This window comes from Parambassis ranga, chromosome 6, assembly GCF_900634625.1.
Source record: "Parambassis ranga chromosome 6, fParRan2.1, whole genome shotgun sequence".
NCBI classification, from domain to species: Eukaryota; Metazoa; Chordata; class Actinopteri; family Ambassidae; genus Parambassis; species Parambassis ranga.
The window spans coordinates 2,606,191-2,618,846 of NC_041027.1; the positions used below are offsets into that span (position 1 = coordinate 2,606,191).

At 42.5% G+C, this 12,656-nt stretch overlaps 1 protein-coding gene across 1 annotated transcript in view; it reads right to left on the reverse strand.

Annotated features, from left to right (window-relative positions):
• Window positions 1–212: 212 nt before the first annotated feature.
• LOC114437173 (transcriptional enhancer factor TEF-1-like) overlaps window positions 213–12,656 on the reverse strand; it is a 28,948-nt gene continuing 16,504 nt past the window's right edge. The window contains exons 3-12 of the mRNA XM_028407678.1: window positions 9,438–9,502; window positions 8,589–8,651; window positions 6,271–6,402; window positions 6,056–6,105; window positions 5,160–5,221; window positions 3,676–3,803; window positions 3,093–3,266; window positions 1,020–1,160; window positions 736–888; window positions 213–501 (exon numbers count right to left, since the gene is read on the reverse strand). Coding sequence (XP_028263479.1) covers window positions 388–501; window positions 736–888; window positions 1,020–1,160; window positions 3,093–3,266; window positions 3,676–3,803; window positions 5,160–5,221; window positions 6,056–6,105; window positions 6,271–6,402; window positions 8,589–8,651; window positions 9,438–9,502 — 1,082 coding nt within the window. The 3' untranslated portion in view covers window positions 213–387. The remainder of the gene's footprint in view (window positions 502–735; window positions 889–1,019; window positions 1,161–3,092; window positions 3,267–3,675; window positions 3,804–5,159; window positions 5,222–6,055; window positions 6,106–6,270; window positions 6,403–8,588; window positions 8,652–9,437; window positions 9,503–12,656) is intronic.

Consider the following 12,656-nt stretch of genomic DNA (forward strand, 5'->3'; position numbering starts at 1 on the left):
TGTTCTTAGGGGGGAAAAACCACCCAGGTCGATTCTGATGCGTTTCTATGGCTGCACTGCCACTGCGTGCTTCTTACAGCTAATGAGCTACTGACAGTCAGGTTGGAGTTAGTGTTCTGTGTGTGTGGTGAAATGCTCCTGTTGAGGAGTATGGTGCCACAGATGCTGTTAATTAGAAATTAACCAAACTATTATTGTTGTTTTTGTTTGTGTTAGGAGTAGCAGTGAAAATGCAGCCATTTTTCCTTTTTTTATGCTTGTTTAGCTGAAAGAAATTTTTGTAGAATTCCGTGTTTTTATTATAACCTCCAATGTCACCATTATTCACCAAGCAAAGGCCATACATGAGTGTCTGTCTAAGTGAGCGTGTGTGTGTGTCTGTGTCTGTTATTCCTTGATGAGTCGATAGATGTGGTGCTGCGCTCCGTGTTCGTTGTTGGAAACCTCGAACACACATGCCATACACAGCAAGGTCTCCTGAGTGTCTCTGTTGCTCACCACCTAAACACACACACACACACAGAAAGGAATTAACACATATTTAGCACTATTTCAAATTGAAGCCCAACGCTAATGGCTAAAGCTATATTTTCCATGGCTGAGAAATGACACCAGCATGTGTCACAAGTTGTAATTCCCCCACATGGCCACTAGTCTCCAAAAGTGAGTCAATCCCCATTCACCATGTTGAAATGTCTTACTTTACAGCAGAGATCGCACATTTACAGCTCTTACCAGCAGAATAGTGAAGTTCTCCAACACGCTGTTCATCATGTACTTCTCAGGCAAGTGTTTGAGCTTGTGAATGAAGTTAATCATGTATTCACACATGGGGGAGCGACTGATTCTGTAGACGAAGCGCCCGTTTTCAAACCTCGCATATTCCGTCTGTGAATCAAAGTGAAGCTGATGAAAACATTCTCATCTTTTGACTTTCTGCATAGCTGTACTATCCGTTTAAACTGTAAATAATATCAGGCGTTTAAATGAAATGAAAAACTTTTATCGTCCGTCCTCACCTCCACCTTCTCGACCACCTGCTTGCCGAACGAGCAGACCTTGGTGGAGCAGGTGATGGTCATGTTCTCCGAGCTCTCATACTGGCTGGTGACGCCGTAAAAGGCCGCGGGGTCGTCCTGCACATTATAATTCAGGTCAGCCTGTAAACACAGAGCCGAAACACTCCTTATAATGCCAGAAATGCACACACACACACTGCTGCCTTTCACCTGCTATAACAACAGCGCCCTCTGCTGGTGGCACCTTGAGCATGTTAGATTTCAGTGACATAATCTTACATTTAGATTAAAGCGCTAATACTGACAGAAAATGCTAAATGCTCGTTTGAGAAAACAGACATTTTAGCCTCTGAGGGGAAAACAACATGGTTTATTACTGTGTTTATTACACATTTCCTCATCGGCTCTCATTTCAAATACACCTATGGGTGCTGGCTGCACAGCTTTGTAATGAGCAGTCTACCTGCTGGCAGCTGCTTGTTAAAACTTATTTTTCAACACTGTAGACACAACAAATAAATCTTCCTCCATGCAAAACATAAAAAGTGATTTGCATTGCCACATTATTGAATATATAATATTTACCTTTTTTGTAATCATTCTCATTAAAATAAAATTAAATAGATAGAAAGATATTAAATAATAGAACACTATAAAAAACAATAAATTAGCTTCTTTTGTGGTTAACATATATATATTTAATCATCGTGGTGAGAACACACTGCACTTGGATTACAGGCCAGAAGAAGTGGAGTAGGGTTTGTACTATTTGTAATGAGTTCTCTGAGGAGCACTGTGTGTCTCCGGATGGAGGAGAACACACACACACACACACACACACACTAACATCAAACTGTGCTCTATTAAAGCAGCAGATTATATGAAACACGCTCCATTGTGGTAGATCTGAGAGCTTTTTAATTAAATTCAGAGGGGAGGCTCTCTGCATGACACACAGACACACTCTTTGTTTGTTTTCTAGCTGCAAGCACACCTTGCCACTCCACAAGCCCGCAGGCTGCACCGGTTCCTCTGTCTGACCACCTCACGTACATCAGCTGTTTGACAAACCACGCCCCTGAACAGAACCTTAGCAACTGTTGCGAGGCACAGCAAATGCCATACATAAATAACAAATAATATCCTTTTTTATATGATATTACCAGATTTAATATCTCATTCTTTTCCACTTCCATATCAACAACAGGGATTGTCTTTCTATGGGTTATGCAGCTTTAGCTTGGAAATGCTTCGTCTCCTTCTCTGATTCGTTACTCTCTCCATCACATGACCCTTTCAAATGCTACATTTTAATATGTATCTACTGCATACAAGTGCAGGAAGCTAATATTCAAACAGTTTACTTGAATTCCTGCGTGCAGGGAAGGTAACATCACTTGTTGATTGAGTGTATGGATAGAATTTTTTTCTCATTTGTACGGTATTTTTATTTTAAATTGTCTTAATCATGCTTTAAATCTTAAGGGTGACCAAAGTTTGGGCAGATTTTGTGGTAAACATTTGTAGTACAAAAACTGAATGTCACTAGAAATAAGAATGCTTCTTTTCTCTACTACTTGAAATGAAACACCTGTTATTTACTTCCAATGTTATTAATTAAGGGGCTGAGGCTTCACATTTAAAGTTAGTCTGAGTTCAATTACTTATTTTGAGAACAGGATTTTTGAAAGTCCTGTGGTAGACGTGTAAATTGAGACACACACACACACACACACACACACACACACACACACACACAGACAGGTGAAAAGGAAACAACCTGTGTGTGAGGAGGTGAGCAGGTGTTCAAACAAAGCGACTGCGCTTTCATCAACCCACCACCTCCATATCCCAGGTGGAAAGACGCACACACACACACACACACACACACACACACACAGCTGTAAGTACAGACAAAGACACGGCGCTGGGTGGAAAAGTACAGGGGCAAAAGAAGAAGGGTGTAGTCTGACACAGCCTGTTAATTTACCAAATAAAAAAATAAAGTCTTAACCAGGTACACACACAAAAAAAACACAATACAAAGTGGAGTAAATGGACAGCCTTACTTACCCAGAACTTGATCAGGTAGAAGGCGTTCTGCGGGCCCTTAGCAAACAGCTCCTTCAGGCCGCCCTTCTTCTCCGGGAACTTGTCGTAGATTTGCCTGATGTCCACGCACTCCAGCAGGGGGTCGCTGTAGCTCGGGCTGTTCTGGCTGATGTGCACAAAGAGGTGCTTGTTGTACTGAGAGGAGAGAGAACACAATCAGACACGTGGAGAACAGCTACAGTTTCTACCTCAGTTTATTTACATTCATGTAAATAATGCAGGCAGCGTGGCGCCGTTTAACAACAGAATCCATTTCAATGTCATTGTTTGTTTGTTTTTACTGTCCACACTGTAGCAACAAGATGAATGCCAGCTGTCTGTGGGCCCAAGGTAGAAAAATGACATGGAGGCCAGAGTGTGGCAGGATGACAGATAGACTGAGCAGACGGAGAGATAGAGCTTTACAAAGGTTATTCATATGAGCAGTCACACAAAAGGCTTTAACGTTGTTCTCTGCTGCGGGGTTATCTGTCATCTCTGTTTATGGGACAATAGGGAGTGCTTATTGTAGACTGCGTGTGTGTGTGTCTTCATGGGTACTCACTGCCTCCTGGTCCCTCTGTGTCTCCAGGAAAGACGAAAACTCCACCAGTCGTAGTTTGGTGGTGCCGATGGAGCGTCCCTGCCACGCTGGTTCTCTGTGTGTTTGGGCTGCAGCGGGAGGCTCGTAGCCTAGACGACACACACACACAGTTTAACCTCACTTCACTGCCATCATCATGTACAATCATGCTATTTAGCAGGGTTATGCTAGCATTATTGTTGGCTGTGTAACATTTAGGCCATTACTGGAGTCCTGTGGACAAAGCCTGGTGGAGGTGAGGGTGCAGCGCTGAAAGGCGGTTAACAAAAGTAGACGTAAAGGCGAGAATGAGGACACGGTGAGTCTGCACTATGTTTGCTAAGGCCTTCCTGCTCTCTTTGTCATTTAGATTCATGCATCGGTAACAAGCAGCCGCCACCATCCACCAGGAGGGAAACCCAGTGAGTTGTTATAATGCACAGTGAACAGTCGGGAGTGCAGGCTCACAGTTAAAACAACAGAAATCTGTTTTACAACCTTCTAATTAACAATTAACAGTAAATAAAAAATGACTTTTTAGTCAAATGTCTGCACTCCTGGAAAATAGTTTTGCAAATTTCTTAATTATTTAATTTGAGAGCAAATTTCTACACAAATGGGGAAGTTTTAGAGTCTGACTCGGAATGCCCACAGAGCTGCAGGCTCTTGAATGCACCACAAATAGTTTGATTTCTAACCTGTTTCTAAAGATGCATGAAGCACCTGGAATGTAAGCAATTTCCCCCTGGGATATAATAAAGTATTTCTAATTATGAAATCACCAGAAATGTAGTAAAACAGGCAAGAAAGGATTTACAAAGTCCCTCTTCTACTGATCGCACCAGAGGATTTTATACCTAATCTTTGTAAATATAAAACATATCTGATATTTATCAGTTCCTGGTTGTACTGCAGAAAACAGCCAATGAGAGCAAGCAAAACCAGGAAGCACAGCTCACAAACGCGATAGCAGCCAAAACACACACACAGAATATAATAAAAATGTAGACCAACTTGTGGAATTATGAACACTGGTCTCATACAGGAAAATGTCTCAATAGGCTTTTTCATCGTACACCACAACACAGCTGACAAATAAATTGTCCGGTATGACCAGGTATGTATGTGGTTTCACACACAGAATTTGAATAAAAATGGGCTGAAATTAAATCGGTTAGGATTTCAAAAATCTTTTTAGTGTTTTTAGTCAGCCTTAACCTACTTCAACTGAATGTTTTCTATGTAGCTGGTATAATAATTGTCACATCTTCCTTTCAGGTGACTGGGGCTAAGGCTGATACCTTCCCCTCTTTTTGACCTCTTCACAAGACAAAGAAGGGAGTCTTGCAGACACGGGCACTAAGTCAAAAACCACCCTGTAGGGAAACAGCGGTCTAAATGGCAGCAGAGAGGAGTGCCAGTCCGCCTCACAGAAAGAAGATAATTGTGCCCACTGTCCCTCTCACCTGAGATTGTGGTGGTCCCTGCTGTCTGCACAGAGTAGGCTTGCTGAGAGAACGGCTTGATGCTGAGGGAAACAGAGAGGGAGAGCATTTAAAGAGACACAGCAGGGCAGGGGGGTGGGGGTCTAGTCGCATTGTACCTGCATTATACAGAAAGGAATTCTGCTCTGTGTCTTGTATGAGCAGTAGCAAGAGCACAGAGGTCAAGAGCGGCTCTGAGTTCAGTAAAAGCTATACTGGCCCCATTTACTACCATTATCGTCATCTCATGTAACAGCAGCTTCCAATGAAACGAAAAGGGCGTGAACCTGCCGCTGTGAGCTGAAACTAATGGAAGACAAGGAAGCAGCAGGTTTAAGTGTCAACGTAACATCTGTGCATGTTTACACGTTGACGTGATGAAAGCGAGCCCCCACAGGACATGTGCTGAGCTCAGACCACTAACCCAGTCCTGGTGACTCAAAGTATTTTTGAACACGCTGACGTCACAGTGGAACTGTCCTTTGACCTAATCATCATTTAATCCTGTGTGACATTTTGTCTTAATTAGTGAATAAAGTCTTGATTTATGGCCAAAAACATGTTTTGTGAGGTCACAGTGACATTTGACCACTGACATCTAATTAGTCATTCTTCAAGAAATGCCCTTTTCTAGTTAGTTCTGCTCTCCAGTCCAAGTGACGTTTGAGACAAATTTAACTCAGAGTTGAAAAGAATGGGGCACATGGAAGATGGTTTAACCCAACACATGAAATCAAACATGAAAATCTGATCTCTGTTTAGGCACACAGACCTTATTACAGGCAACTAATCCTACACAACTTTTTGAAATATCAAATGCTGGTCAACTGAAATCAGATATTAACCAGTTAAAATGATATGAGGTAACCGCGACTCACTCTTCTGTGGTGGAGCTGGACTGTCCTCCTGGAATCATCCCCTGCCACAGCTGAAAACAAACACACACATTAAAACAGTGCAGTGAAGCTGCAACCCATAAATGTGTGTCCGCTACATGTACATAAAAATGGCTTTATTATTATTCATGTCTTGGTTCCTGCATCTGTAAAGAGCAAATACAGTAAGTGTGTGTGTGTGTGCGTGTGCGTGTTACCTGTGCGTTTCCGGGGAAGCTGGCACTGACTATTCCAGGCAACAGCTTGCTGTGTATGGCGGTGGCTGAGACAATTTGGGCCGAGGACATGGAGGAGATGCTCTGCAGAGCTTTCTCCTTTGCATTCTGGTCCTGATCAAGAAACACAGCTTGGACTTAATATTTTCACACAGTGACGGCCATGCTGAAGTGACCTTAGCTGCCCTCTCTCATTATCAGTAAAAATCTAGCACTAATCAGTGTGCCTGTCTCAATCTCCTGTTTTGACTTGCAGAGGATTGGTGCTCCACACCTCAGACTGTTTGTGTGTTGTTTGGGTGTGGTAAAGCGGCTTGTGGCCCACAGCTGGGGGAGTGTGCAGCCGAGCCAACTGCGATTCTGCTCCCGGGGTTGACAGTTTACAGTAAAAGCTTTAGATTATAAAAATCTGAAGTACAGGCAACAGCTGAATGAAGTGGAATTATATGCACTGCAACTAGCTGGAGAATCACTAATTGGCAGCTTCACTCAAGTTAATTGGCACTGAGAGAAATCTCTTCTCCTAGGGGAGGTAATAACATTATAGGAGTTACTGAGAGGGGAATCATGCTGGATTTTCATATTAAATACCAGGAACCATATGGGTTTGATAACATCCTTGACCTTCCTTCAAACCCACCTGCCCATGTGGTATGGTTTAAGCTCTGAGATCATGTTCGAATGGGGGCAGGGGAGGTAGTTATACAGTCAATTTTTAACATGCTACAAGATCAGTGAATCCACGTCGTCAGAATTACAGTCACAGTTAAACACAGTAGCTTTAGAACACATCAACAAAACAGGATTAAATTGCATGTTTGGACTAATTTCCGATGCAGATTAAGACAAATCTGTGAAATTAGTAGTTGTTGCAGCAGCACATGGACGCTGTATATCCAGCTGTGGGTCCTTTAACATTGGTTCATTGGTTTATTGCTTGGCTATTATACTGCTGTCTAGTCTGCTGGGTGTTTTATACAAAACACAGTAAAACACAAGATTGTGTATTTCACCATGACAGAATTGTACAGATATGAGCAGTGACCAGTTGCCGACTTTCAGGTCTTAGAAACAAAGCTAAGGGTTAAAAAAAATGCAGTTCCTCCAGTGGCCTCTAGGGGCTGGCTCTAAAAGTAAGTCTATCCCCCATAGACCTCTATGTAACAATGTCAGACTTTTCAGCAGAAATAAACATGGTGACAGAGAAGAGGAAACGCTGTTTTGGTTTGGGGGTGAATTGTTATGTAATTTTCCTATTTTAATGATATTTAGACTTAATATTCTGCATGATTTGGAGCATTACCGCATGTGAGAGACAGGTGCCATCTCAGACTCAGGTTCCTTTGAGTAAACCCCCTAATGATTTATAACATGTAGAAAAATTTAAAAATGGGAACCAGTTCACTATTGATTGACATGTGTTTAATATGCTGACATCTTTCCATCATCTTAACCCATATTCACTACAAAAGGGAGTTACAAAATTGCATCTAATGAATGCCATTTCATTTTTAAAGAAAACAACTGAATGCAGATAAAGTATCATTATTAACGTCTTCGTATAATGTAGTGCCCTTTATCATCAGCTCTAATGAACCATCTGTCCTTTATTTTTATGACGGCAAACATTAATTCAGCCCTCACTTTGTTTACACACCAAGTTCCGACTGGAAAACAAGCGCTCCTTTGTCGCCTTACATGAAGTTAATTACAACCAGCGGTGAGGAAGAAAAGGAAAAAGTGAGAGAGGGAGGATGAAGGGTGAGAGATTAATATACTGAAGGGGGTGGAGAGGGAGTAAGAAGGAGGGAGGAGGCCAGGAACAAATGAATGAATGTATGGCTATAAGAGAGGTGGAGAAGGAGGAGGAGGAGGAGGAGAAACCTAAACAGGCCTAATTAGACACCTAGGATACCGGAGTGACTGTGACAAGCATCCAGCTAACGAGCAAATTTGGATTTGTGCATTTTTTGTGAAATTATTAGAGCCTTATTTAATCCACGGATGTCAATCCTGCGATTTTATCATGTTTTTTCCTGAATGTTTAAGAGTTTTTGAGGCAAATTAATTATATAAAACATGTTTAGTTTCCCGTTTCCCAGAGATTGTAAATCCTGTTTCTGTAGGTGGCGCCTTTTCACTCTGGTTATCCATTGTAGTCCTCAGGGCTAATCCTCACTAATCAGCTGTGTTTATTCCAAACAAACTGCATATGTATAGCACAACACTTCCTGTGCAGCGGTGGGTTTGATTTCACAGGAAATACACCAAATGGGAAAAAAATATGTACCATTCCTTACCTTTAGTTTAGACTGAAACTCTCTGGATTTTCTTCTAGCCAAGACCTGGATATGACTGGATACCTGGAGGAGGGGAGAGAGGAGAGGAGAGCAGAGGAGAGGAAGGGGTTGGAGGGTAGAGAAAAGAGAGGAGGAAGGACCAAACAGTGAGTTGCCATGGTTATGAAAGGACTGTTGCCACACTGGAAGAATACACATACACACACACAAACACACTACTCCCCTGACAACAGTGAATAGACCCATCTATGCACATCTTTTCAGAGAGCGAAAAAAAAGACACCTGGGAACATACATCTTACTGTCACATTACATACTGTAAAACAGCCTAAATAATAATCTTATTTAACTCTTCACCTTACAACTCATTGGTTGGTAAATATTGCTACTGAAGGTGTTTAAAGATGAAAAAATGTAGTAGCTGTTTTATAACAGCTAGATTACATTAGAGAGATGTGTGTAACAAAGGTTGCACTTGTTCTGTGTCTGAGTGTGAGAAAATGAGTCTCCACACCAGCAGGTGGCAGTGTTCTGTATTCATTCATTTATCTTTGAATAGAAAAGGCAAATATGAATATATAAATATATGAATAAATCACAACCCTTCCAAACTGTTAGGTAACCACAAAGAATGTAATTTACACCGCTGCAAGACTGTTTTTTACACTTGGCTAGCTTATCTGCAATGTGGCATAAAATACCACCCAACTTCAGCATCTGCATGATATATTGCTGTAGTTTTTTTCCTTCCGTTTTTTCAGCTGCACCCACTGCATGCTCTCCCTCATTACATTTGTATAATGGTTGTGATGCACACTGATCGGATTGAAAACACGCCCCCATTATTACCTGTTTCCTTGTCCGCGTCTTTCCTGTTCGCAACTTGATGTATCGAGCTATCAGCTCGTTTCGACCTGGAGGGGGAAAAAAAACACAGAACACACCACTGAAACATGGCCTCTCTTAACACACACACACACACTGCTTTTAAACTATCTTTCTGTCGCAAAGACAATCACAAGCAGAAATCATATGACCCACCAAAACAACTTAGCTGATTTAGAGCTGTTGACCCAGCGACCCTGTGACGTGCAGTTTCACATAGAAACGCTATAATCACCAGTACCCCTGTTGAGCTCTCCACGCATACATACACACACACACACACACACAAAAATCACACACACGCCATGGCCCTGAATACACATGACCCAACAATACAGGCATTCATGCGGACCGGCCGTCCCCTGATTAAAGGAACCAGCAGGCCAGCTGTACCCATGCTTATGTGTGTGCACATACGCAAACACACACACACAGGCACACACACACACGCGCTTACAATGCTGAATAATTCAACCCATTCAATAGGGAGCACAGCAGACTCAGCATGACCTGGCTAGTATAGATTAGCGAGGGAGACAGGGAGAGAAAAGAAGCAGAAAAACACAACTTCACTTTCAGAGCATCTGTGAGCGTGTTATTGTGTTTTTTAAATATTTCATGAAATGACATCATTTGGCGGTTATTGTATTTGCTTACACTTCGGTTTGTCTTCTGTTTTATTCTCTTGGTTGCAACCAAGTGGAAAAGCAAAGTCAGGCCAGCTGGCCAACTGATGGTCAAGATCAGCACAAAGCCAAACCTCTACACTACCCAAATGGCTCGCAACAATAGCCCTAACTAACTAGCAGATGGTGTGTGTGCATATGTGTGTGTGTTCTGACCAGTCCCCACTCTCACTGAGATAGGAAGCTTAGACTGATAAAATCTACAGCTCTCCATGCAGGTGTTTTCCTTCTAGCAGTCAAAAGCTGTAACTGACGACAGCACATACACAAACACGCACGCACACATATAGATGTATATACACGCATGAGTGCCAACACACACACATATACACACACACACACACAGAGACGCACAGACACACAGTCCTGGCTGCGGAGGCTGACATCTGACTCCAGAGGGGCCAGCTGGTCTTTCTAGGAGGCTTAACGGTGAATTATCATCCTTCACTAACCCTGCGGCACACATCCCTCACTCTCGCCCTCCCTCCTTTCTCAAAAAAAAATCTCCAGCGCGCACACACACACATCCCTTCCTCCCTCCCTTCCTCTCTCCTCTCCTCTTCGTCCGTCCGTCCATCCTCTGTTCTGGCTGTTCCCTCTCTCCCCTCCTCTGTCCCTCTCGTAGTGAATGGGCTTCCCTTCTGCTCCCTCCCTCTTCCTCTTTTCTCTCTCTGTTTGCCCAGTGAAAGACTTCAAGGCCAAAGTCAGATGGTCATTAACTGTGACGAACAGAATTCCCCCCCCCCCCAAAAGCCTCTCTCTCTCTGTATATATATCTCTAGGTTGTGTGTGTAAGCTGATATTAATGGAGACGACACAGTTTAAAGGAAAGACATTTTGTCAGTTATGTGATTTTGGCTGATTTGGAGAAGAACGCCAACAAAAATCTCAACACAGATACATAAAAAAAAAAATCTTCGTGCAAGGCAGCAATCATATAAACAACAATTTGGACGATTTGTCACGGAGGGAGTAAATAAGCATCTGTGAGAATGAGGAAGTCATTTATGAAAATCTGCAACTTCCTGGACTCGGAAAATAAATCTCTCTTATTTCCCCCATCTTCTAAAAAAACTGCACTGTTGCTCCCCACACTCAGTTAGTAGAATGATTAAGAGCTTTATAGAATAGCTCCAAAACCCTTTCAGAATAAGGTCGAAGCCTTGCCGCCCGAGCTCTCTAACAAGGCCGCAGTTGAGTGGTGTGTATTGTTGTGTGTACCCTGGGAAGACCTCAGAGACCGCAGGGGCCAAACTCTGGCCCAGAGCCTGGATCCACTGCTGCCGAGCAGAAGTTTGAGCTTGTTACAACACCCAGAAGACAATTAAAGTGTTTTTAAGTGGCGGGGCTTGAAGGATGGCTTTGTTGGAGGCTCCTCTGTTTGTCTTTCAGGGTATGTCTGCTAAGATGATCACTGCTGCTGGCACAGAAGTTAATCTTTTATGTATCCCAAACAAGCTGTTCATTTTAAAGAGTAACTAAACCCTGTAAATCTTGCACCTGCAGATCAGGTGGTGACATCATCTTACCACTGATAACAGGATCACGTATTTAAAATGTAATAATTTTACATTTCTCACATAAAATGATGTTTTTCTTCACATATAACTCATTTATGTGCAAAGGCTGCAGTTCCTTGAGGCTTGAGCCATCCCCATAGACCTCCATGTTAAAATGTCCAATTCTACAACCAAAACAAACAACCGATCACCGTATGCCTCAGCTCACACTCAGATCTAGCCAGATCCAGCACATAACCACAAAAGGTTTGATTACATAATTAAGACATTCCATAATCAACACAGCAGGATGCAGCCCTTGTTGTGCACTGTGACATTATGTATGTATAGCACAGCTAGTCCCGTGTGACTGACAGCTAACCTGTCTCTTTACTTGAGTGCGGAGGTTAAGTTCTTTCACAAGTGAGTCACATTTAGAGTTGAGCAACCTGTTCACGTCGTTAGACTGGAAACAAACAAGAGCATTCAGCCTCGATGGAGGATGTGATGCAACACCTACCAGCTAGAGGCACAAATGGTTAATACTGGGGAAATCATTCATTAACTGTTTGAAGCAGTCTGTAACAGTTCATCCCCGGATCGAGGTTTCAATTCTACTTTTTCATATTGGTCCTGTGTATGTATGTGATGCGTGTGCTGTACCTTCACTGAGGAGAATAGCACTATTATTCACCTTTTCATTCCTGCTCCCTTTTAGATGCACCACATTATGATTTCTCTGCCACTTCTGAATTTCTCCCAGGTTCTCATTCCTACCCCAGCAGGGGGATTTTTGGACCCACACAGATGTTTTTGACTCACCTGCCACTGATTTAGCCTTAAAGTAAAGCTTGAGGAAAACTGCAAAAATGACTGCTAATGATGCTGGGATTTAAAAACTGAGGAAATTGTAAAGTGCGCTTGTGTGCACGCAGGATGATTTCTTTTTTTTTTTTTTTAGCACCAACACAACCCTTCCCGAGAGACAAATGAAACAA